The following is a 27,210-nucleotide window of genomic DNA, read 5'->3' on the forward strand; positions in this document are numbered from 1 at the left end:
TCCTGCTAAATATTGAAGAAAATGAAAGTGCTCCAGGTAACTGGCTAAAATAGCACTGATCTAAAACCAAAAACACAAACCAAAACATTTTAATTGTTAATATTCATTTTTGTGAAGCATTATAGTTAACAAAAAAAAAGAAAAAAATAATTAAAATAAAAACTATAATGGTATCTCAATGGTACAATAACACTGTTCTTGAGCTGGCACAGAAACTTCCATGCTGACTGAAATTCAGTAGCTCCTGATACGGTACATTAAGAGGTCTTACTATAGTACTAACAGACAGTCTTATCTGAAAGCCTGATGTAATGTTTATTTTTCTGTCTGTCTTTACTCCAGTGCAGGACGAGAGACCTTACACTTTCTGTTCACCATATTAGGAGCTCATTTTGCTCAGTTGTATAAACAGTTTGTGTGCAGATGTGTCGGGGAGGGAGCTTTATGACTGAGTTAGTATCATGTCAACGCCACATTTTTCCTGGAAAGCCTGGTAGTTAGAGCTTCACTTTAGACTCAGTGGCTGGGCTGTCTTCTGTAGTGATACGTTTTTAGGAGAAGTCTGCCCTCGCAAGAGACGCATTGCTGTTCAGCCGAGGCTATAGTTAAAACCACCAGAACCACAGCCAAAACAAGTTACACTAATGTTCTCGTTGCATGACGTTATTTTTCTAATCTTCTTTCTTTTCTAACTTTCTTTCTTTCTCTTTTTTTTTAAACAGGCAGGCATAACCTCATGCTTTGCATTTTAGTGTGATAGAGTGATGTATTGGTTAGGCTGATAAATATTTGCTTATTTCAAAACTATAGCCATCTGTTGATAATGCGTTTCATCTGCTGACAGTCATTCTTTTACAAGTGTCTCAAACAGTCCCACTCATAATCCATCTTCTTTAGACTGCAAAACAACAGTTAACTGCATCTGTTACATGCTGTCAATTACTATAGTAAATCATTTAAACTACAGTACATTGATAATGGAAGTTCAAACTGTAGTCTTCCTGCTCTAACCGTTAGTAACAAATTTGCATAATGCCAACTTATGGTCTTGATTGGCTGCCTGCGAACAATGTCTACTTTGACTATAGTTGTAGCTGAGACTAGAAGAGGTAAAGCCAAAGCCATCATTACTGTTCATATTGCTGTGTATACAAGAGCTGAGAAAGACCTGGAGCTGAAATTCAGATATGATAATGAGTGTTTCGTTTCCAACACACACTGTAAGACTGGGTCGTCTGACCAATCAGAGCAGAGCAGACCAAACACAACAGACTAGGTCATCTGACCAATCAGAGCAGAGTAGACCAATCACAACAGACTGGGTCATCTGACCAATCAGAGCAGAGCAGACCAAACACAACAGACTAGGTCATCTGACCAATCAGAGCAGAGTAGACCAATCACAACAGACTGGGTCATCTGACCAATTAGAGCAGAGTAGACAAATCACAACAGACTGGGCCAACTGACCAATTAGAGCAGAGTAGACCAATTACAACATGCTGGGTCATCTGACCAATTAGAGCAGAGTAGACCAATCACAACAGACTGGGCCATCTGACCAATCAGAGCAGAGTAGACCAATCACAACAGACTGGGCCATCTGACCAATCAGAGCAGAGTTTAGGCTCTCAGAAAGGAGATGTTTAGAGAAACCAAATCCTTTATCAATCCATTACAGACACTGTGAGAAAAGAGCGGATGTTGCAATGTATATTATGAGAAAATGTAAGAGTTTTTTTTAAATCTTGGCTGCTTGTAAACCTTTTGTAGGGTCCTCCGAAACAAAATAAGGAACCTTTAAAATAGCAGAATAGGGGCTCTTTAACATGTAACGCTTCTTTAACTATACAGCAAGTTTATTCTTCTTTATCAACTCTGGGAAAACAAGTCTTGAGTACCCATTTATTTAGGAGAATCTCCTCTGCAGGGCACAGAAATAGCCACCAGCCACTCCCTCAATCTCATACTTTCGCCACAGAGGCGGTTCTATTCCTCCTTTCCTGCCGCTGTCCTGACAGAGAGGTTTCTGTGCGAGTGCACCCTGCCCCGTCACCCACACCCACCAGACCAGGATATATCACCTTCCACCCACAACCAGTACAGCCACACACTCTTCTGAACATTCGCCCTGTCCATTTGACTAAATCGCCCTTTCAATGACAGATGGGAGCTTACAGCCCAAGGAAGTTGTATGCTTTTTTAAATGACCATAAGTGAGAGTAAATGCAAATTGTGATGCTGTTTAATGATGTAAAACTTCAGTGACTAGGAGAGCAAACCCACAGAAGTCTTCTTATGAAATCTTAAAATAACCTTCCTGCTAATATTAGGAACTCAGGAATGCTCTATTAGTTTAAGTCTACACTGAAAACCACTGACATTGACGATTTTGTTAAACTGGCCAGTCCATTATTCAAATTATTTGTTGAAGTCTGTTAGCAGTTAATGGTTAGTTCAGTGTCTCTGGGATGGATCTGCAGTCCACTAGTTTTGCATAGTCAAACTTTAACTATCCCAAACGGCTTCTTACAACCACCAACTCAGTCTGACTGATATGTAAAGTACTGAACATCCAAAACAATGCTGTGTTCTGGGCTAAATGCGCTTGTACATGCTTGTATACATAACGGTATTATGAGCAGCTGAGAACTCGTGAAGAGCTTATGAAGTGTGTAAAGGAGACAAACAGCAGCAGGAATTCCTCCATCACACACACAAACGAAGATCTGCTGCGTGGAGACGTGGTTCTGACGCCTGTACTGTACTAATCGTGACTATGATGAGAAACAGGTATGCTTGAGCATTCTGTCCTTTTTAGGGGCGCATCTTGTGACATCTTTTGGTTCGTTTAGATGTTTTGGTCCGTGTTCGTTCATATTTCAGTCGAACCACAGCAGAGTTCGTTTGGAAACACCCCCTTGTTACACCCCCCCCCCCCCAATAAAAAACAAAACCAGTATAATAGTTCCTTAGTAGAATGACCCATTTTAAGGCCAACATCATAAACTGTTAAGATCCCACCTTTCTACTTTGCCTGTGTCATAACTGATGCAAATTAATTTTAGATACTGTATGACACCACTGTGTTTACTTTGGGGAAAATTCAACATCCCTAACAGACATTCTAAGGTGACATCCTGTGCAGAGAGGACGCCCGCCCCAGAGATTTAATAAAATCAAAACAATGGACTGTACGTCAACTTTCCATGGATGACATCACGGAAGGGCAAATCCGCAGTCAACTCGATGATGTTGTTCATTACTGTCAAATAGGGCGTAAGAGCATCATCCACTTCAATCACAAACTAACTGATTACATAATCACCTCTGAGGACCAAAAGGTAGCACATTACTTATGTAATATGAGTTTTTCAAACATCCAAACATCTTCCAAACACTCCCACACAACTCACTTGAAATATCTGAATAACAATTGATTCCATCAAAACTAGAAAACCAGCAAGCCCTCAAATACCATTTCAAACTCTTGAGATAATCTTTGGGTTAGACTTGCTCCTGCTGGTTTCATCAAACATTCAGAGGCCTTAGTTAAGACATTCAACTTCAGCCTTTTAACATATTATGAGAGAAATCAAAAGACCCCCCAGGCCGTCTTTAATAATAAAAAAACACATGCTAATACAGTAAACCTCAATTAAGCCAACATATTTTCCAAGAGCACCAATTTTCACAGCAGTTATGTTGGAATATTCAAATGCTCTAACATTTATTGTTCAATTATTTACTGTTCCAGAGCCTTAGCCATGGGAACTCCCGCACCAAATGAATGGAAAAGAATGTGCATTTTATGAACAGTCATGGAAAGCTATTTTATTAGTATATGGTTATATGTGCATCTGTTTCTTGTTTTTGCATATCTTCTTATTAGATTGTAAATCAAATTCCAAATGCGTTCCAGTTTTGTTTGTGATTAGATTCAAGCATGTCATAATGATTAACCTATACACCACAGCCATGTAGTTTCACATGCAACAGTCCTACCACAATTTAGGTGGTTTTCTAGCACGTCATGAAGTCATAACATCTTGTTTTCGAAGCAACAGCAATGAGTGATTTTCAAAAATAATACAGCTACAGAGCAATCAACTGAAATGCACATTGGTTTGGCAATGCGTCCCATATGAGGAACCTTAAATTGGCATCTGCAGAGCTTCAAATGCATCTACCAGATGAGCTTAAAGAGAGCAGCTTTGAAGTTCTTATAATTAAAAGCAAAGCTGAGCAGAAATACACATCCCACTGAAGTCTGGAGGAAATGACTCCAGTGTTTGGGACAGTGGTTGCAGTCACAGGAAGTAAACATATAACCCAAACAAACATCACTTATTTATTAAGATTTGATTAGTGAAAAGTGTCCCGTAAATACTGAATAATCAGAAAAGCGTTATTGTACCTGTGAATGGTATGTTCTAGTGTTTTGACGTGAAGTTCATCTTGCTCAACCTGTTTCCTACGAACTTCCTCTTCATCTTGTGGCACCGCTGGTGACCCTTGCAGGAGCCATCTCTCCCTCATGGCTTTGGACTGAAAGGAAAAACAGGTTCTGATCAGGTTATTGATCTAGATCAGTTGGGATCACGCTTGGCTACAGAGAAACTGGGGTAACACTTTATTTTGATGGTCCCTTTTGAACATTCTGTTGACTATAAGTAACTTTGCAACAACATGTCAACTTATTCTAACCCGAACCCTACCAGTCTACTAATACTCTAACTCTACTAATACTCTAATGAGAGTTAGTAGACATGTAGGTGCAATGTTACTTCTAGACAACAGAATGTGTTAAAGGGACCATCAAAATAAAGTGAAACCGAAACGGGTAACCAGGCAACAGGGAAGTGATCAATCCTGAACGGTGACATCACTACACGCACAATACCAGCATGGTCCAGCAAGGTTATCCAGCCGTGATGATAATTCTGGGCTGAGAATTGTTTGTAATTGTGGCGTGCTGAACCAAACCAAGCTCAAGTGGATACTGTATATAACAGGAACCGTTCCTTACCGTTCTTAGAACCGTTCGGCCCAATGGTAGAAAACCGTCTATAGTGACAATAGAGTTCAGCAGAAATTAGTCCAAACACCTGGAAACAAGCATTTTTGTACTTCCGTTTCCATCGTCCCAAAGTCAGAGGTTTTTTTTGGTTAAATGACTAAATCACAAGCTCAAGATATTTTCACATTTTATTTTGTTTGACATAATTCATCAGTTCTACCCCACTCCTGATGTTTTAAAAGCTTTTACGTGTCTCTAAGTTAATAAGTAATTATTTTTTACAATAGAAATGAATAATTCAAAACCGTACTTAAGCGAGACAACGGCATTCGTCTAGATCTGCTGTACTGCCAAAACAATCTTTGTTGCATTCATTTCCTATTATCACTGTAAAGCTGCTTTGAAACTATCTGTATTGTAAAGAGCGCTATATAAATGAAGTTGACTTGAATTGTCTTGACTGCACTAAAATGTGCATCAAAGATGGCAACATACCCAACACTAGAAGAGTAACATAATCTAATGAATGAGTCCAAGTGAGGTGCAAGTTCATCCAACAATTCATAATTAACCAGTGCCCTGCTGAAAAAGAAACAGCTTTGACAAAAAGCTGACAAAGTCTGACAAAATGGTTTGGATGGCCTTGGGAGACCTTCTGACCAAATGTTTGGTTGAAGCCTTTGGAGAAGACAGCAACACTCATCAACACCACACCGTAAACCGTATTTAGCACTAAACAGCACTGCTGCTGGGTGACTGCAGCCTAAATATACCAGCTGAATCTAAAACAGGATTTTAGTTCATGCTTTAGTCAGCTCATTATTGTGTGGACTGTGGTTTACCAAAATAAAACTCTTTTTATGTGCATTGTTTGACGTTTAAGTTCAGAATATAAATGTCTTGTGTTGCGACATTCTTATGTAAACTTGAATACATTTAAAACCTGTCCAACATGCGCAGCTGTTAAGGAAGTAACCAGCTGTGGTTGAACTGACTCTAGCTATGTGAGCGATGAGGTCTCTCAGGACCTCTTTCTCCTCGTCATCACCTCCAGGAAGGTCAACCACAGGAACTCAGGAACGCTCAGGACTGTTTCACAAGCTGCTGAAGGTATGCAGGCTTAGATTTCAAGTCTACCCACATGTTCTGATTCAAAGATTCAAGGCAGCGCTTCTAAAGTAGCGTTCAAATCATTGTGCTTAAACACAATTTTTTTTATTTAAAGGGATACTCCACTTTAAAATGAAAATTCTGTCATCATATACTCACCCTCATGTTGTTTCAAACCTGTATGAATTTCTTTCTTCTGCTGAACAGAAAGGAAGATATTTAGAAGAATATCAGTAACCAGACAGTTTCTGGTTGACTTCCATAGTAGGAAAAAATATATACTATGGAAGTCAATGGTACCAGAAACTGTCTGGTTACTGATATTCTTCTAAATATCTTCCAATCGCATGACAATCTTGACAAACTTGACAATCGCATTATATTCTTAAAGGTTTGCTTGTGTAAAGCTGTATTATGTTTTATTACATGGCTCTCTGGGATAATTGATTGTGATTGGCCAATTGTGGCATTCTGCCATCAAATATATAAAGAATATATAAACTGTATAATATGCATGTATGTATATATAATAACTGTATAATAATTTATTTGGTAAGTCGTTTAATAAGCGTGATAATGTATGGTCAGCCGGTCATTACAAACCTTTTCTGGAAGAAACAATTTGACCATGTTGAGCATTGCTATTTGTGGAGAGTTTTAGAGGCCTTTGGGTTTTGTCAAAATGTTATAAATAATCTTAAAGTTATTAAATGTGAACGGTGGTTTATTTGCTCCATTTAAAGCTCATAGAGATGTTAGGCAGCGGTGCTCTTTGGCAACAGAACCACTTTTACAACAAATAAGGGTCAAACTTCATGGTATACGCTTGCCAAACTGTAAAAATAATCTTATATTGTCAGCTTATGCCGATAATGTTATAATCATGATTGGCAGGCAAAGTGACATACAGGTTTTTGTTAAGTTTACTTAAAACTTTTAAAGGTTTATCTTCTGCGAGTGTAAACTGGAGTAAAAGTGAAATATTATTATTAGGTAAATGCACAGGTGGGAAACCAGATCCTCCTGAAGGTTTAGGTTGGGGGAAATTAGGTTTTAAATACTTAGGAGTGTATCTTGGTGATGATTGGGATTGGGAAAAATTGAAGAAGTCATTGAAAAAGTCATTGAAAAAGTTAAAGGTTGCCTGGATAAATGGAGATGTTTAATTCCAAAGATATCATACAGAGGGTGTATTTTAATTATAAATACTTAGTTGCTTCTTCATTATGGCACAGGTTTGCATGTATTGATCCTCCCTCACATCTGTTCAATCCAGGTGATTTTAGAGGATTTCTTTTGGGATAAATAGCATTGGGTCCCACAGAACCGAATACTTGCTGAATGCATGGACTAATACATCTTCAAAGTAAAATAGCAACCTTTCGGTTGCAATTGGTACAAAGACTATTAGTTGGTTCAGTGAAAGAACCAAACTCAGTCTCAGCTACAATTACAGTGTTTTTTGAAGGTCAAAGTAGACGTCGTTTGCAGAGCGCCAATGAAGATCACAGGTTGGCATTATGCAAATTTCCTACAAACCTAAATAGGTTAGAGCAGGAAGACTGGGATAACTGATGACTAGTTTCAGGCAGTTCAAAATCCATTATTTTTTTGGGAGACAATAACTTTATTTGTTATGCCCTTTAGCATAGTATGGGCATTTCAAAAAAAAAGTCTTCTGTAAAGAGTTATAAGCCAGGAACCAATCAGCTACGAGGTAAATCACATCAACAAAAATGGTACAACGTCCTTAACAGAAACTACAAAATTTGTGAACTAACAAAAAAAAAAAGAAGAAAAAAAAAAAAAGAGAAATATAAAGCTATTAATTTAAAGACATTAAATTAAGATTTTATTTATACAGCATATGAGGCCTGTTTTTAAACCATTACTCTATAATTAAAGGGATCGTTACTTCTGGAACCCGACTGCACACTGTATTTAAAAAAAAAGAAGTAAATAATTATATATATTTTTAATGAATGTTTGTTTAGTATCTGCACAGCATACATTTTTTTTTGTCTTTATGTTTATAATTTCACATAGCATTTTAACCTTCTATGAGAAAATAAACTGAGAAACAAATCATTCGGATGGCTCTCACAAAATCTCGACATTCATCACAGTCGCTGCATCTGTACTTTCCGATGAGAACTTACTTACACCCACTGCTAAACAAACATCTCCCTTCCTGGATGTGCTTCTCTTTCTCAGTCAAACTCTTCACTTTGAATTCAGCTCTTTGAAGAAACATTCTCTTCCTTTTCATTTCATTTTCAAGATCACCCAGAATTTGCGCATGTGATTAGCTATAATTGTCAGGGCTTGTTAGCGGTTGTGTTCTTCATGTTCTTCATGAAACACATTCACAATAAGCTATTACTGTTATCTTGTAGTCTCTCTGCGGTCTTTATAAAAGTCTCACAGTAGAGCATTATCAGATCTTTGTTTCTTTTCCCTCAGGTCCTTCTCTCCTGAGTCCTAGACAAAATCTCTTTCATGAGTGACTTTAAACTGAGGTTGATTTGTATAAACTAACCGCCATAAAATTCGGGTGATAACAGTACAGAGCAATTCTCTGTAAATGAGGCAAACCTCTGGCTATCTGATAACACACTCAAATGTTATAGAGTCGGACATGTTGGCCTGACTCAGACTCCAGTAGAGAGAGAAAAAGAGAGAAATGACTTCTCTAAGATTTCAAAACCAAATTTAATTCCATATCCTCCCCTTATATCCTTCAAGGATCATCTCAACTCACAGTTCTTGGAAAATCTGTGCATTTTGTTGATGTTTTACAAAACTATTTTCAAGAATGTTCTGACCTCATCGTCCATCCAAACATGCAGTACCTTTCGATCTCGGCCATTTTCTGATCACATGATCTGTTGAGGCAAGGTCACATGACTTTGTTTGCGTGAGGGATTTATTCAGTAAAAGTGTTTCCATCATCGTTTGTGCTTGTCTTCTTGTCGGATAAAAAACAGTATCCACCTCAATAGAGCGCATGTTTTTTGTGCAGATGTTTAGAATTTATGCGAATCTCTGCGTTTCTGTTCAGTGTTTTTTTTTAATCCCAAAATGTGCATAAAAATGCATATGGATGGTGTTATGGTGGTACTGTGTCTTTGGCATTATCTTCAGCTGAATCGTTACCTAGCTAACAGCTAATGCTACTATCTACATTAATGATGCACACATACTGATAGGGATACGATAAACCAGGCATCCGCACCCGAATGCAAGAGAGCATGACAGCGTTTATTGTGTTCAGGATATTTTGCTCCAATTTCCCAGGAAGTGACGATTTTGAACACATGGGATGGAAACGGTGCTACTGATCATTGACATTTGCATTTGTCTGCTGCAAGAGACACAATCTTATATTCTTCTTATATGTCTTATATTCATATTCTGAGTCAAGCAATTATGATAAATGTGTTATACTGCCCAGAGATACAAAGATGCAAATGTTATGGCATCAGCAGAAGCTTCATTTATGCAAGTTTCAAGCACACTCAAATTCAGAAAACCACTTCAAACAAGTACATGAGCCAAAGCCTTGATGTCAAATGGACTTGAGTGGACAAATGGTCCACATTGAAATTAACCTATAAGACAACTTTTTGAGATAGCAATGCATTGATATGTAAACATGTAGGAAAATATATTAAACGCTGGCATTTCATTTATTCATTTGCTGTACTTAAACTTTTAGAGATGATATAAAGAGTTTTTTTTTTACCTTGAAATGTTGAAGTTGTAGAACAAGTTCATCGAGTTGTCTTCTTTTGTCCTCTATCTCGGCTTGTCTTTTCCGTTTTTCCTGAAAATATATTAGAAATATTGTGTTAAACTACTGAGAGTATTGTAATTTAAAAGATTTTAAATCAGAAATAATACATTTTGTGTGACAATAAGAGTGAATAAATGTAGCTTATTAGTGCATGCAGTGAGTTTCAATCCATTTTAATGCATTAAAGTCCCCCTGTAGCCTTAAACCTCATCTTTGGTCACCAAAATGACATATTTAAAAGTTTTTCCTTGAAAAAAAATTGTTCAAGCCTTAAAATATCTTGAATGTAACTCGACACCCTTGCCTCATTTAGTATATGCGGTTATACGAATATGCAAATGAGCCCCGCCTCCACTCACTCACTCAGCTCAGAGAACCACTCGTTGACGATCACACGTTGATCTGATTGGTTACAAGGTAGTTTGTGATGTCAGAAACACCAGAGATTTCAAACCGTGTTTTCGAGACATTTTAAAATATAGGCATATTAAAAACACCATAAACAACATTAAAAGTTTGATTTTCACAACAGGGGGACTTTAATAGAAGCTTGTTTGACAAGTATTTTTGCATCACATCAAGATAATCCCATCTAAAAGCATCTTCAGGGTTTCTTTTAGAAATAAAGATGTTTGAGCTTTGTTTGTGATATTTGCTAAGGCAAGTTTTGAGCTATTCACAGCTAAATACTTCAGCAGCTGTTTCACTGTGAATGACAAATGATTAAAACAGGAAGTCATTTTCCAATGAGTTGCAAAGGGACCAAAATAATTGTTAAGGTTGTTTAACATGGCAAGCACCGTGAAAGTTTGGTTGAAAACATGACTTATCACATCATAACCTGAACTCCACAAGTTTTTTACATTCCTCTCTGCAGGTTATCTACTTCTTATTCACTTTACATGAGCGTAGAGGAAAGCCGAGCCACATATGTAGGTTATTCAGGTTCTTTAGCGAGTTCAAATATCTTGGCTGTCTTCGACACCATTTCACGAGCACATTCCAGCGCAGAGCACTGCTGCAGGAAGTATGCGCTCTCCACAGAGGGAAAACTGATATGTTATCCAGATGTGAACAAATGTGCCTCTAAAAACGGACCCTTACATATCCGTCAGTGAAGGGTGCCACTGGATTTTACACGAAAGCTACTGGAAATGGCTTACAAGGATTTTCATGTCCTCTTTTAAAAAAACTGAAACATAATCCCTGATTTTGACATGTTGAGAAGGAAAAAATAAGGGGAAAGACCTGATTACCTTCTACTGCAGAGTAATTGAATGGATTATGTGAAAGATTGCTAAAGTTTGCACTTATATGACTTGCATTTACCTTTCTGCAAAATAACCCATCAAATGGGTGATTTAATTTGTAGTGGTTGGTATTCATGTACATATTGTGCACACACTATGACTTGAACTAAGCATAAACTTCAAATCTTATATGAATTATTTTTTAGAACAACATATGTAATGTTAATATATTTTTATAATGATGTCTGCATATGCTTTGTAGGCAGTGTTGGGTAATGCATTACTACGTAATTAATTACTATCATTTAATTACTTTTCTCATTCAAAAATAAAGTAAGGGATTACTCTTAATTTTTCTGTAATTGAATTACAGTTACTTCTAATGTAATTGCAACAATAGTGGATATAACATCAAAATGTAATGTGTTATGTTAACATTTCTGTTTTTAATGTAACTTTCTCCCTATAAATACTTTGGGTAATGTTCAAGAATAATTTATACAATTTTATATTATTTATTTGAAAGAATTAAAAGAGCTGTTTCATGTTTATCCTTGTATTGTTCAACTGGTCGAGGTTAATATGGGATTTAGAAATGAACAACTAATGCAATACTTTTTAGTATAGTAATCTAATCCCACTGTTGAAGATGTAATTAGTAGCTAATGGTTGTGCTTTATTTTACAGTCCAGTTCCCCATGTACATACTATGTACTTATTACAGTAATTATAACTCTGTAATAACTAGGTACTAACTCTGACCCTAACCTTAACCCATGTGGTTACCTTATTACCCAGTACTTTCTCAGGTAAATAAATTGTAAGTACATGTAAGTAGAGTAACCTGCCCAACACTGTTTGTAGGATAGAGGGTTTGATTTCCAGGTAACACACAACTGAAAAAAATGATCAAATCAACACTCTTCAAAGTGTTGGCTAAATGAATACATTTAATGTGTAAATGTAGAAACAAAACAGTGACAATAAACCTCAAAACAGATGGAAAATGCCAAGCTAATTTCTTGTTGATATTTCTATGAGATTTTGAATATCGTGGTTGTGTCCTTTATAAACGCAGATGATTATTTAATGTGCATCACAACAACTTAAACTCGGAATCTATGCAAGCAATTTCTCATGTGAGCGCAGGGCTGTAATTACACCGGCAGTGGGTTCGTCACCGGTTACATGCCCTACAGACTGGCACGACACTCCACGTCCCTCTCATCTGGAGAGAATACTGAAGCCAGATCTATTTCACACCAAGAATGCTGACACATACCAGAGCTCAGAGTAACATACAGAAATAGGCCAGCAGCAAGAGACGCTCCTCGGACACGTAATCTGTGACCCAATCATCCTGAAATATCACTCATGTGGAGGCTAATTTCCAGACAGACCGTAGCATCTGTAAAGAATTCGGTATGTGAGTTGAGTATGAAAACAGGTAATAAAAATGCTCAGTTGTGACGTTGAGCCTGTTGGGCTGGTGAGACCCAAACAATGAAGATTTGTTTCCCAGCTCAAATGGAAAACATCTGCATGGCATTACTGAAGCCACCCCCTCCATCCTGACGGATGGCATCAAGCCTCAAAGACCAAACACTCCAGGGCCTTTCTTGAGTTGATTAGCTTTTCTTTTGCTACAGACAAAATATAAGAGATTCCCAGAGATCCAAAGCTTAACAAAAACAACTGGAAATCACTATATCTGAGTCCAAGTTCAGAGGGTGAAAATCTTGGCCATGTTCTCAAACACAGGCCACATTCCCATTTGATAAATATAGCCCCCTCCTTGATTGTGTGCAACAAACTAGAGTTCAGTGACTGCGCCAGTGACTGCCGTTAATAATACAGCGTTTTTAATCATTTTGGCTGATCCCTGTAAACAGGGATGATTTTGACAACGTTCTAGTGAGTTTGAGTTATGGTTTATTCAAATGTTATCAGAATTTTTGGAAATTTCATTATAACTTTGACCTTAAGGTGGCGCTGCCCCGAAAACTTTTTGAGTACTGTCAGGGCATGGTGCTGAAGACACATACCGAGTTTTGTAACGATACACCACTGCTTTCGTAAAATATAGCATTTTTCAACAAAATTCAAGATGGCCAATGCCTAAAATGGCCGATATGGGGAAATCGGGTATCGTATGACAAAGGCAAATCTGGGCAAAGTGTTCAGAAGTTATAAGCAAAAATAGCCATTTTTCATATCTCCTGACCACTAGGTGGCACTTCGCCCGAAACTGTGCAGACAGACTCAGGTCATGGTTGTCATAACACACACCAAGTTTGGTCAGAATATGCAAAAGCGTTGCAGAGATAAAGCCTCACATTCATTTTGGCGGGCATTTCATTGAATTCGTTCACGAGTTATTCGAGAACTGTATGACAAATCGACTTGAATTCCATGACTTTTTATCAGCAAGGTCTTAAGATGATCTGGTTCAAATTTAGTTTCTAGCCCTTACCGTTCAAAAGTTATTAGCATAAACGGGAGTACAAATTTGGACAGTTGGTGGCGCTAGAGGGATTGAGTTAGTGACTCCAAATTTGCTCTGTTGACAGCTCAGACTGTCCTCTATCTGTGTGCCAAATTTCATAACATTCTCGCAAACGATTCTATGAGCTGCCATAGACTTACAGAGGGAAAGAAGAAACGGAAGAATAATAAGAACGCCAAAGGATACAATAGATGCCTACTCACCTTCGGCGCTTGGCCCCTAACTAAATGCAAATACTTTAAATGTAATTACAATACACCAACATGTGCACTTTTAATAAGTAAAATGTATCAAATGGCTAAGTTATGATCACCTGTAATATAAAGTGTGATCATGAAACATTTATTTGGAATCATTGGAATTAATATTAGGAATTTCACTGTTTTAGCTCTTTGAGAGAAACTTTACCATTGACTCGATGTAGAAAGTGTGATGATTTATATGATAAATATAATAAATCACACTAAAATTAAGCATGTCTATGAGGTAAGATTCTCTTAATTTGTGAAACATGAAAGTGCAATAATTTTGACAACGACAACAATTCTGATCAGTAATTGCAAATATCATTTGGAACAAATTAACCGTGATTAAAAGTTTAACCATTATTTAATGTTACTTAATGTGACTAAAATATGACTAATGTTTTCATTGACAAAGTAAATTGGCCAAACTTTAGTCAACTAAAACGAAAAGTAGTAAAAATAAAATAAAGAAAGAAAGAAAGGAAAAAGATAAGGTTGATGAAATATGATAAAAGCTTAAACTATTTGACACTGACTCTGAAATTCTGTGTACCAACCAGGGGTGCGTTTCCCAAAAGCATCGTTGGCCAACTATGTTCGCAAGTTCCATCGTTATCAGCATAGTTCAACGAGTCCGTGTTTCCCGAAACCATCGTTCCAACAAACATTCACAAACAGCATCGCAGAGTTGTGTGGTTGGAACGACAGCTCTCGACCTGTGGTTAGAAGCAGAGTTCTAGATTGCATGACGTGGACTTAATAAATCCTTATATTGAGCAAAATAAGCAAGCTGACATTCAGTACAACCTTTTGTATTTGGTTGGGCAAACAGACAGTACTGCACTAAACTTGCAAGTAAACTAATTACTGCTTTACTTGTAGTTGTTTCTGCATATTAAGCTGGGAAATATGATTTTAATGCATTTTAAGGTAATGCATTTTAAAGATAATTTATTTTAGGCTAATGATTTTTACTAGATGTTTCCACTTGAAAATAAATTATTTGCTAACACGTACTGTCATACAAGTACGCCTACTGGCTCACTACCAGAGAAGTACACACTGGAGAAGTATGCCAGATGGGATGCTGTGAACTAGAAGCCGATGGACACGACTTGAAAACTTTCCCTGAGGTCAAGAAACGGTCCATTTCCTCTATTGTGTGTGACCAATGACCCGAGCCGCCACAGTGTGTGTCTCTGTTGACTCCTACAACTGACGCCTCCAGTGCAAGCAATGCTGACATTTCTGATCGAAATGCTCTATAACAAAGACAAACTAATTGTGTAAGCTATATCACTTGTATTCTTTGTGTCGCTTTTCTACCAAAAATGTCTTTACTGATGATGGCTCTTTAGCAAGAGTCAAGCGCTTGTCCCAGAGGACAGACAAAAATAGATTGGACATCATTTTCCCAGAAAGCACTTTGGGAAAGGAAGTCTTCAAGAAGTTCTTTGTGTTATTGGTTTTCGGCAGTTATTACGAAACTCATGTGAAGTGATGGAGTGATGACACTTCATAAGGAATACCACAATAATATTTGTAAATTATGTCACCTTTTTTCCCTCATTAATAGTAGGATTATGAAGATCTCAGGATTATGAAGATATTTTAGCATTCACTTTCAAACAGTGCATGTGTCTTTCAACGCATTTCATAACAATTCTAAATTATTTTACAATTTGGAGAATTGGTTGCTAATTCATATGAATTATACAATCTCATCTCTTCATTTCCGTATGATCTGCTTCAACTCCATTAGGTTTAGAGGTGGACCTTCATGCTTATACACTGTAAAAAAAAATTACATCCCCAAGTCAAAAATTTCAAGTGACCGATAACATCTAAATTTTTCAATTAGTCTGACGTATTATTTCTCATTGAGCCAATGTTAACAGACTATTGCAACAAGAATTTCACTTGGGCCAATTGAAAAATTTAGATGTTATCGGTCACTTGAAATTTTTGATTTAGGAGGGTTAGAATTTTTTTACAGTGTACTTTATTTCTGAAAATCTCATGTTTCTGAACGAATCACATCGTACAAATTCATATGAAATTTCTACCACGTAAAAAAGTGTCTTTTTTCATGAGTTTGGATGAGTCTGTAGACTTGGCAAATGAAACTCTGTTAAAAACTGTAGGAACTGCTTTATTGAATCTCTCTTTCTTCTGGAAGCATTTCCAAAAAACCTTCATTCTCTATGTTGTTATTTCCAGGGAAGCACCTGAGCCAAGTCTTTGTACTTTTTATCAGCATCCAAATCAGTCAAACGCCACTTTATACTAGTGTAGTCATAGTGTATATGCAACATCTTGAAATTATGATCTTAAAGATTAAAGTTATGATTCATGACTCAAATTCATCATTAACTTTTAAGGCATTAGATAGATCATACAGTCTTAACAAGTATAATACTGCTAATAACATTCTTTAACTGACCTTATTAACATGCTTTGCATCTTTTGCATGCCAATTAAACCACAAGTCACTGCGTTTAATCAACATGTATTCCAAAACTAAATAATTTCAGCCAAACGCATGTAATGGATGCTTATGGCAGTGGTGATTTCTTGAAAAATTCCCTGACATCAATATGAAGGTCTGCAGTCCATTATTTAAAGTAGACAGAAATGTGTGTGTTTTTAATCTGGACAAACCTGATCTGCATTAATAAAGCATTCTGAGCACAACATCTTACACTACACACTGGATGCCTCACATTAAGGATAACATTTGTGGTAAACATTAACTGATAATGAAATATACAATAATGAAGGTCAAAGTGTTACAAAAAACAATATTGATCTATAACCAATACTAAAATAAGAAAAGCAAAATCACTCAACAACATCAATTATACAGTTTAAAGATGCGGTCACATTAGCAAAATGTTGCAGGCAAAAAGGTCCATATATTGTGCTTCTGTTAGACAACACAGTGAATTTGCATGTCTACTGACTCTCATTATAGTGATAGTAGAGTATTAGTAGACTGGTAGGGTTTGGGTTAGTAGAATAAGTTGATGTAGTTGCAAAAAAATTTATGTTGAGGAGTTAGCAGATATTAAGCAGACTGTCTACTAATACTCTAATAAGAGTTCGTTCACATGTAGTTGCAAAGTTACTTATAGTTAGTAGAGTGTTCAAAAAGGACCATCAAAATAAAGTGTTACTCCTAATCTTAAAAATAAATAAATAAATGCAGTTGTAAAGATTGCAGTTCCTCAATTCTGTCTAGTCTGAATCAATACTTTTGTTTTTATGACTTTGTGTATCTTTTTCAACAGGACGTCGTGATTGGCTCAGATCAGTGAGTATTGGTGGCACTCAAACTTATGTCTGCCTCTTGTATCATAGTGAAATTTACATGTGTAACAGAAAATGACAGTTTCAAATTCAACTGTGTGGAAGAACTTCCAGCTTGTCGACGAAATAGCACAATTTAGTTGTGAATTACGTAAAAATGCAACAAGTGTCCACAAGTGTGTGACTTTCTCACTCACGCCCCCATGCTGCAGATGAATAGCCTGTGGCTTCAGTTCAGGGGCACAACTTTCACAGCTCTCTCTCTCTTTCTCTCACCCTCTCTTCATTTCTAGATTTTGTTTGGCAATGATGTAAATTAGAATAAGCAGCAATTTTGACAGAATTCTGACAGAAATACTAGTGGTGCATAAATCTAAAAAAATATTTTATTGATTTATGATTTTGAAGTCGAGAGTCTGACTTAAATTTAGAAACCTCAGAATCGCACACACCTAGGTTAAAGCTCCAACAATGTTTTTGACTAGGTCAAGGGAACATATAAAAAAACAAAAATAAGAGAAATTGATAGAGAAGAGATTTCTGGGACACCAGATATGAAGACAGTAATGTGAACTGAACAGAACAGATGGTTCGGAACAGTTAAAGTTCAGTGGCGATTTCTGCTCTTGCAAAAGGTCACACATAGCAGTAAACATGACTGCAAAAATTACAGTAAACTTTACAACATAACTCCCTTCTTTCTACGTTCCCCTCCTGTTTATCCCTGAAAACATCCTGTGAAAGTGAAAAAAATCATAAAAGCATAATATAATTACATCATGTGTCGAAAGCTACACTCAAGTACTAGATGAGGAACATATGCCAAGGACTCTATCAAGGTGGCAAAGAACCAGATGAAACCAGGTTTCATTTCATTAGTGCAAACCACATACTGCAAATTGTCTAAAGTGAATTACGAATACAGTGTCCACATTATAAACATATTTAAAGAGAAACATACACTCTGATATGAGTGCATAGCTGTTCTCATGTGCTCACGAGCTATTTTAGATCTCAGTGTTTTCTCCAGTGTCTGCAGAGCTACGCCCTGCTGTTAGAACATCCAGTACGGACTGCGTTACGATGGACTCTTTCACTTCTAAGTGAACTTTGTCATTTCTTGTCACAATAATTTGAACACTGTTCAAATACTATTTGTGTGTGACTGTTTTTTGACATAGCAACATTGGCCCAAACAACGGCACGAGTTTGGTCTTTTTCTTCTTTTGATGATGCTTATGGCACAGAAATTACAAACATCACCTTTAAACTTCATATCACAAACTCTGACTATTAATATTGAATGCATGTACTTGTCAATGGAGGGAAACTGAAGGGTGGTTACTTCAGCCATGCTAATTGGATCATGTAACAGCAGCAGGTGATGACCGGTCACATTATTTTCATATTCTGGTCAAGCAAAAATGTTCGACATTTGTGATTGAATGTAAGTGGCATGACTTGCATTCCAAGGTTTAACCCCTACAGCTGCTAGCTGTTTTGAGAACAGTATAGGGTACTGGTTAAAAGATCTGTGTGGACCACCAACAGTCTGGAGCTTCAAATCCCACATGGGGAGATCTGGTCACCACTGTGCCCTTGATCGACACACTTAACCTCAGGTGGTTACTTTTAACTAGTGTTACTGTAAGTTGCTTTGCTTCCGCTAAGTATTTAGCAAGCTTGTTGTCATTAACAAAAACTATTACAGAGATGAAAATGCAGTGAGGAAGCTGATGACAAAACTTAATAAATTTAGAGATTATTACTTCAGTTTCCGTATATTTTTCAATCATTGTCGTATGGTCTGATTTAATCAAAAAGTAGCAATGAATCAGATAGAGCGACAGATCTTTTCTTTTGTATCGTGATGTACATCTGAGTATAAGGAAAGCAAAAATGTAGGCCGGGCCTTTCTTTCAATGCATCATTTGTTGATTGGATGCTGAGATGTGGACGTGGCGCTCAAAAGTGGAGGCGGCTGAACATGAGCTTGCAGGGGCGGAGTTTAAGCGGACTGAATGATTGGAAAAGTCCTGCATACGTCACCAGGGAGAAGTCTGTCGTTTCACCGGAAGATCCAGTTATGACATTTGGATTAAACATTACAAGGTCTTTTTTCCAAATGAACATGGATGAATGGTTCACAGTAAGATCTATAACATGCATTTAGGGTGTATTTTCATCTCATGCTGACCTCCCAAAGTGTAGACTATATCAACTAACTAACAGAATTCCCAATGTAAACTAAAATAAAAGTGAAATCAGTTTTTTGGTGTAAGTGAACACTTTTTAAACATTTTAGAATAGTTGAGCGCTATTCATATTAAAAATCACAGAAATACAGAGATATGAAACATCTGAATTATCTGGCACTGATATCTGTACTAGTTAGCGAAAGGCTTTAGTTACAGCACAGTTAATTCCCAATACTTGTTTCGGAAATGCAGCTGAGCCGCCACACCCGAGAGCTCTGGGGATCCAAACCCACCTGAGGATCACCCCACCTCCCTGAAATATGTGAACCCTGAGCCAAATCATCACAGACAGCTGCTGCTAAATTTAACCCGCTAGTAATGGACGCCTGCACTATGCTAATGTCATGTAGCCAGACCTTTGACTAACAACATAAGGTCTGGGCTCTATAGCCACTGGAATTGGCCAAGGACTGCCCACTTAGTCAGGAAGATGCCTTCGGACTGACATGTAAAGTGACCAGTCACAGGTTTCTTTATTCAGTGTCATGTTCAGGCGCGTGTAAAAGTTGATGCAATTACAAACTATCTATACTTTTCTATACCCTTCTCAGTAAAGTTTTTCACCTGATTTTCCATTATAGATGTGAGAGGACACACAACTAGTAAAATGGGATCACTTGGGAATCCCAAGGGTTTGCCTAGCTCACAAAATAATACTTTTCCCATTTCCCATTGGTAAACATGCGAAAACATATCTTTTAAATTCAACTAAGTGCCTCAAACAAAACGCTTCATGTCTTGAAGTTTCTATGCCATGAACTTCACAAACCCTTTAATCAAGATTTTAGTTACTCATCTGAAGCGTTCATTTTTGCAGTATCAGAACTTGTAAACACGGCTTAAGTTTCCTGGCGGACCATTGAAAACGTCCTGGAAAACCTGTAGGAGTCAGCCAATCAGATTAAAAGCCCATTCACACCAAGAACCATAACTATAAAGATACTGTAACGATAACTATATTAGCATCCACGCCAACACACAATATCGCTCTGTTTATTATAACCACGCGCTCCAGTTTTGTCGCCTGCCACTTTAAATGCTCAAGCTCTTTAAAGCAGGATGGATTCTGATTGGCTGTCAATGTTTTCATTGTTCATCAGCTGCCGTTATTGTTAAAGTTGTTGTCTGGACTCTGCTATTCGTTTATATTTAGAATGATTTTTAGAACTATATAGTTATCGTCCATGGTGTGAACGGGCTTTAAGACTTTTACCTTAGTGAAAGAGTTTTAGTTTTGTGTGCCATATGCATCAGATGATCAGTGAACAGAGTGCGGGCGGTTAGTGTGTCTAACGTCTGAGGCTCAGACTAGTGCTACTCTAGCAAGAGCACAGTGTAAATGAGGCCTATAGCTAAGGTCTAGACCTGAGTTTGACCAAATGAATCCGTGTAAACAAGTCACAACTGCTCAGGGAGGGTCATTTAAGTCAAGAGGGAAGTCTGTCCGCGTGCAATCTCCTCCGCCCAGTGTACCGCAATTAGCAAACCGCTAACCCATTTCTCATTTGAGCTAGCGACATTCCCTCACTTGTTGGACTGAAAAGAAAAGCCACAGATTTGGAACCAAAGACTGTCCTGTGCAGCAGCAGCAGCCTGTGGTTTGAGGCAATAGACCAGAAACATAGCAAGCTAGCAAACAGTCAGTATGGGAGTGATTCACTTACTGTACAAGGAATTGTCAGGCAAAATGACCAAAAATCAGTTCTTCTACTGTATATCTTAATGGTAGCCTATGTTTATTGAAAAGTAAAGTGGTATCCAAGCGGTTTGTCAGTCATGCAGTCAGTTTGTGGTTAGCATTGTTGACGCAGGGAGTCTATATACACCACTCACAGAAACCGATATTTATAATGCACTCCCAGCAAAACAGCATGATAGAAAATAGTGATGAAGCTATAAATGTTCCGTGCAACAAGTCAGCATATGATTTGAATAAAACAACCATCAAACTCCAATACATTTCAGTAATCTGCTTGAGGTATAGCATTTAGTTGAGCTCATTTCAAAAACACAACTGCTTGGCCAACATCGAGCAGCCCACAGACTTAAAATATGTGGTTGGGGTAACACAGATGTTGGATGAATATGGAGTGAAACTAGAAACCCTAAATTGAAAATCCACGGGCATAGTCCTGTGGTGCTTTCCTTCTTGAGGGCAAGTCCAAATTAAAAGCTTTCTAACGAGAGCAGCCTACATAGAGCACTGACCATTATAAGATCTTTGAACACCAAACTAGTTTCAGTCACAATACCAGACGTCTGTTTTGATAATAAAATTGCACGTGCAATTCACATTTTCATTGCTTTTAAGGAAACTCGCTAATAAAAAACATTTTAAATGGATGTTAAATTTATATAACGCTTTTCTCCGCACTCAAAGCACTTCACATTTGGAAGAGGGAAAACTCCTCAACCACCACCAATGTGCAGCACCACCTGATGATGATGCGACGGCAGCCATATTGCGCCAGAACGCCCACCACACACCAGCTTATTGGTGGAGAGGCGACAGAGTGAAGCCAATCAGTATATGGGGATGATTAGGAGGCCATGATGGACAGAGGCCAAATGGCAAATTTGGCCAGGATGCCGGGGTTACACCCCTACTCTTTTTTTTTTTTTTTAAGGACACCCTGGGATTTTTAATGACCACAGAGAGTCAAGACCTCAGTTTAACGTCTCATCCGAAGGACGGTGCTTTTTTGACAGTATAGTGTCCCCATCACTACACTGGGGTGTTAGGACCCACACAGACCACAGGGTGAGCCGTACCCCCTGATGGCCTCACTAACACCTCTTCCAGCAGCAACCTGGTTTTCCCAGGATGTCTCCTATCCAGGTACTAACCAGGCTCAGCCCTGCTTAGCTTCAGTGGGCAACCAGTCTTGCTGAGTGATAGCTGCTCTTTGATAAATAACTTTGTTTGTGAACATTAAAAACTATGATCTATATGCAGCATGTGTGTGCACTATGAATGTTATCCTGGCATACTACATCAGCCATGTTGTCATTGTCATGTGACCTACTCCTGCCCTATGGCCTCATGGGGTAGTAAAGTGTCCACTGGATGCGCATTTCATAATCTCTGTTATTCAAATACTATGCATTCTGGCACAATACTCTATGCATATGCATATTCACACCAAATTCCAGAATAGTGTTGGAGAAACTCTTAAGATGGCTCTCATACCCTGATCCTGACTATTAGACTTAAGTGCATAATCAGTGCATAATTATAGAGGTTTTCTATTATTTTTTAAGTAATTGGATGATTGTCTTCATGGTGAATGGCTCAAGCCAAACGTCATCGACAGAGCAGTCGTGGCCTAATGGTTAAAGAATCAGACTGTCAACCCGAAGGTTGTGGATTTGATTATCAAAACCAGCAGGAAATTCCTGAAGTGCCCTTGAGCAAGGCTCCTAACCCCCAATCGCTCCCCGGGCGGCACAGTGAATGGCTGCCCACTGCTCAGGGTGTGTGTGTGTCCACGGTTTGCAGTGTGTGTGTGTTGTTCACTACTCACTACTCCTGATGTGTGTGCACTAACTTGGATGGACAAATTTCGAGTATGGGTTACCAAGGGTTGGCCTTCACATGTCACTACTTTCAACATGAGCCAGTACACAACAACAGAAAACACCCAAAAAACTATCTAGTAAGACTGTCAACCACCCTGATGTCCCCATAGCAACATGAGAAACCCCTGAGAACACCTTAGCAATCTCATCACAATGTCTTGGCAATCACCCACTACATTCTAGCACTGTGGCGTGACTTCCGCACTGGCGACCACCACTCGTTACATCTATTACAAATCTCACCAAATGAGAATAAACTGCTTAAAACACAATGGTTCAAAGATGGCTGATTTGAACCATTTGACTTAAGTTGTTAAGCTACCAGACAACAGTATTAGTACTGCGTGGGACTTTGAGGGCTTTCCATAGAGCTACCGTCAAAACAGACAGCGCAATAAAGTTTCACCACCTCATTAATGTCAGTCTTTTTCCCTAGTATTAAAAAAGGGGAAACCCACATGCTGTTTCAGCCTGTGCTGGTCAGATATCTGTCAAAGAGCTTCTGTAATTCTTTTTATTTATGAAATGCTTTGTCTGACTGACTGTTTGGGAATAGATTACTAGAAGGGAATTACTTGGTGTAACTTGATGCACTACCTGAATCAACTTAACTGTGAAATGTTACAACTGCACACACAAAGCACACCAAATACCAGGTTTGTGAGAAGCAAAAGGTCTTTGCCATGTGTGCTCAAGCGTTTCAATACATTTGCAGTTGCAGGCATGTGGCCGACATCGTAGTAATGCTGCAAGACTGATTCACAACACCATTACTACTATGTACATTAACTTAGCACCAAAAACAGATGTCAAGAAAATTATGTGTATATTATGTTCACAACTATCAGATGCGATAAAAGCACTGAATTCTTGCTAAAATGCGGGAAAATGGTCACGTAATTACTTTAATTTGAGCTATTCGAGGGTAACAGCCATTCTGCCAAACAAACTCTCAATGCAAAAGCAATTAAGTAGACACTATTTAGATTATCTCTATTTGTATCGAGAACCAGTGATCCGTCAATGCTTGAGATGCAGCCAGACACTGTATAACTTTAATTATTTATATTTCTGAGCGAGGCAGCATTACCACAGGCCCTCTATCTCAACACTTCACCTTTCATTTAGCAAACCTCATCCAAAAGGCATTAGCCTGATGCAGTTCTTGCTGCCAAGAATCAATTTTCATTGTTAGACTTGACAGACTTTTAATTAGTGGTGTTTCTTAAGGCAAACATCATTATATTGCTAATAAAGGATAGTGATTTGAAAGAGGAGAGGTGTACTATTACTTTTACAAACCATCGGATTAACTCGGATTATAAAAACAGGCAAAAGCTCCATAGACTTTTATTGAAGGAAGGCCATATCTAGAGACCATATCTAATCAAAAACATTGAACACCTCAGCAACCACTCAGAACACCCTAGCAACCACTCAGAACACCCTAGCAACCAATCAGAATGGCCTAGCATTGTTGCAGTGAGTTTTGGATAGACTCAAAGAAAAACTTCTTCAGAAAAAAACTGTGTTTCTCATGAACGGAGTCCAGTAACAGTTTATTAGGACAGTTACAAGTGTATACTAACACATGCTGGTCCTACAGACTATTTTTGCAGTGTGTATTCTATGGAATCACAAAGATGTAAGCAATGTAGCCAAAATAGTTTTCCATCTGTTGCTCACTTCTAGTCTACGCAGAGGGGTTGACCCTGGTGCCAAATTTAGTCTCTATTTTAGCCACATTTCAAATTCTTGCCCTCTGGGTCACATAGGGTGATTCATCAATAGTAAATCTTCTCTTAATGAGAACAAACTTGTGACAAACACACATTAACAATGGCAAAGTAACAGCACCAAAACCATCAGGTCTATGAGCTTCTATAATGCGTTTGTTTGGGACTGATTTCAAACAAACTAGTTCTCTAGTACTGAAATACTTTTATAGCGCAGAGGAGCACAGTTATGCGCATCAACAATGTATGTTAGTGTCAAAAAAGAAAAGAAAAGAAAAAAAAGGAGAAGATTTTGGTGAGACTGTAAGAACAAAGCAACACAGAACTTACCGCCAGGGCTTGGAGCCTTTCCTTATGAAGTTCAGCTTCAGCCATCCTGGAAAAACAAAGGCAGAATTCTCAGTAACCGTGAGATTGGTAATCCCAAGTGTGTTTGTGTGTGTGTGTGTGCGCCTGCCTGCCTGCTGGGATGGAAAATAAAGGTGTGCCTTACACTGGGGACATGAGAGGCTGCAAGCTTAGAGGAAATCTGCTCTATGTTTGAAATTCAAAAACATGCATCTGCCAATTCTTTGCTATTGTTTAATAACATCTGACGAGTTAAAGGAATAGCTCACCCATAAAAGAAAATCTATCTATCTATCTATCTATCTATCTATCTATCTATCTATCTATCTATCTATCTATCTATCTATCTATCTATCTATCTATCTATCTATCTATCTATCTATCTATCTATCTATCTATCTATCTATCTATCTATCTATCTATCTATCTATCTATGTGTCTATCTGTGTCTATCTGTATCTGTCTGTCTGTCTGTCTGTCTGTCTGTCTGTCTGTCTGTAAAATGATTCACCTTGCTCTTAAGACCATGACAAAATCTGAGCATAAAAACATCTGCAGACTCTAATCATGTCTACTATCTCTGCAAAAGTCTGTACTAAACATCTTTATTTCTAATTTATTTCTCCAGTGAAGCCAAAGTGTGCAGTAGGGAATGGGAACATGGGGGTCCAACTGCTTTCCCTCATCCAACCTCACATTCAGGATACAAAAACTCCTTATATGGAAAACAGGCCGAGCTAACAGAGTTTGGAGTGTTCTGCAAGAAGAAAACTCAAGGGAATTGTAAAAAATCTCAGTGAATGAAATTTTAACTAAATGCAATGACCCTTCAGTGTTTGTACAGTACAAGTACTGCTGCTATACAGTATATAAGACGAATCAGCTGTTATAAACAACTGTTTCCTGAGCTGAAGGAAATAAATGCAAAGATGCAAGTACAAGCTGTACTGCAACAGTCACTGATGTAGACTGAACATAGAAATAATACACATGTCTTATAATCCATTTACAGTAACGTTGTTTATCTCAGATGCCTTGTGGTTTTTTGTGCTAGTGGAATTAATAGCACTTCGCTCCAAATGTTATCAGTGCAATGTACAGAAAGACTTTGCAAACGGGTATCTGTATGTAAAGTATAATGTTGAGTTTTCTTATCAGGCAGTAAATAATAGTTATCTTCATAGGTGAATTTCAACATGATGTCTCAGTCATTCACAGAATCAGAACCTACGGCAGCAATGAACATTATTAGATGGAGGAAATTCCTGGAAGTTCACGTAACTGCTGGAAATAGGCTTAAAGCCACAAAACACACGGCGCTCACAGACGGCAGACTTCAGAAGCGGTGCGACTCATCCAACTCTAGAGGTTCAGGATAAATCGTTCAACAGAGGTCTGTGAAACATTCGGGCCAGTCTGTTTACTGTAGCACTCTGTGTTACAAGTCTACACTTCATTCTTTTAAACTAAGCATCTGACTGTCAGTTTTATTTAGACTTCAGTTCCAAACCGCTTAATGTTGGCCTCTCTTTAACCTAAGAAGTTACTTTCCTGCACCTGGACTTTTCATTGTTGACGATGCGCTAGACAACATTTGAGAGAGAATTAATAGCAATCTCAAAAGTACTATACATTCTTCAGAGCACTAGTTCACAGGCTTTCTCACCCCCGCCGCACGCTTTACTTTTCCATTTCCAACCAGCGGCTGCAACGTCATCATTCGGCATAACAGACAAAAGCAACATTGTTTCTCTGGCACAGTGACCTCATCCCATGAGCCAGCGAGGCACAGTAATGCCTTCCAGATGTGCGGCAGTCCAAACGCTGGGAATCCAAGATTAGTAAACGCGCAACAAAATTACTTTCAAATTACTTTTAAAGTGAAACACACTATTAGTGGGCTGCCTTGTTTTATTCAAGCACTTATTGATAACAAAAGCAATATTTAGACAGACAGACAGACAGACAGACAGACAGACAGATAGATAGATAGATAGATAGATAGACAGACAGATAGCATTATAAAGCATTCATAGGCATTTTAAACAACTTT

The 27,210-nt window shown here is 38.0% G+C and overlaps 1 protein-coding gene across 4 annotated transcripts in view; it reads right to left on the reverse strand.

The window, feature by feature from the left end:
* palm2akap2 (PALM2 and AKAP2 fusion) overlaps nucleotides 1-27,210 on the reverse strand; it is a 246,809-nt gene that overhangs the window by 66,699 nt on the left and 152,900 nt on the right. For 3 of the 4 annotated variants that reach the window (XM_082157646.1, XM_082157647.1, XM_082157649.1), the window contains exons 3-5: nucleotides 25,140-25,185; nucleotides 9,876-9,956; nucleotides 4,418-4,548 (exon numbers count right to left, since the gene is read on the reverse strand). In XM_082157646.1, coding sequence (XP_082013772.1) covers nucleotides 4,418-4,548; nucleotides 9,876-9,956; nucleotides 25,140-25,185 — 258 coding nt within the window. Of the gene's footprint in view, nucleotides 1-4,417; nucleotides 4,549-9,875; nucleotides 9,957-25,139; nucleotides 25,274-27,210 lie in introns of all 4 variants that reach the window. The other variant, XM_082157648.1, reaches the window with a different exon arrangement.

The sequence above is a fragment of the Leuciscus leuciscus genome, assembly GCF_965113295.1.
Source record: "Leuciscus leuciscus genome assembly, chromosome: 24".
NCBI lineage: Eukaryota > Metazoa > Chordata > Actinopteri > Cypriniformes > Leuciscidae > Leuciscus > Leuciscus leuciscus.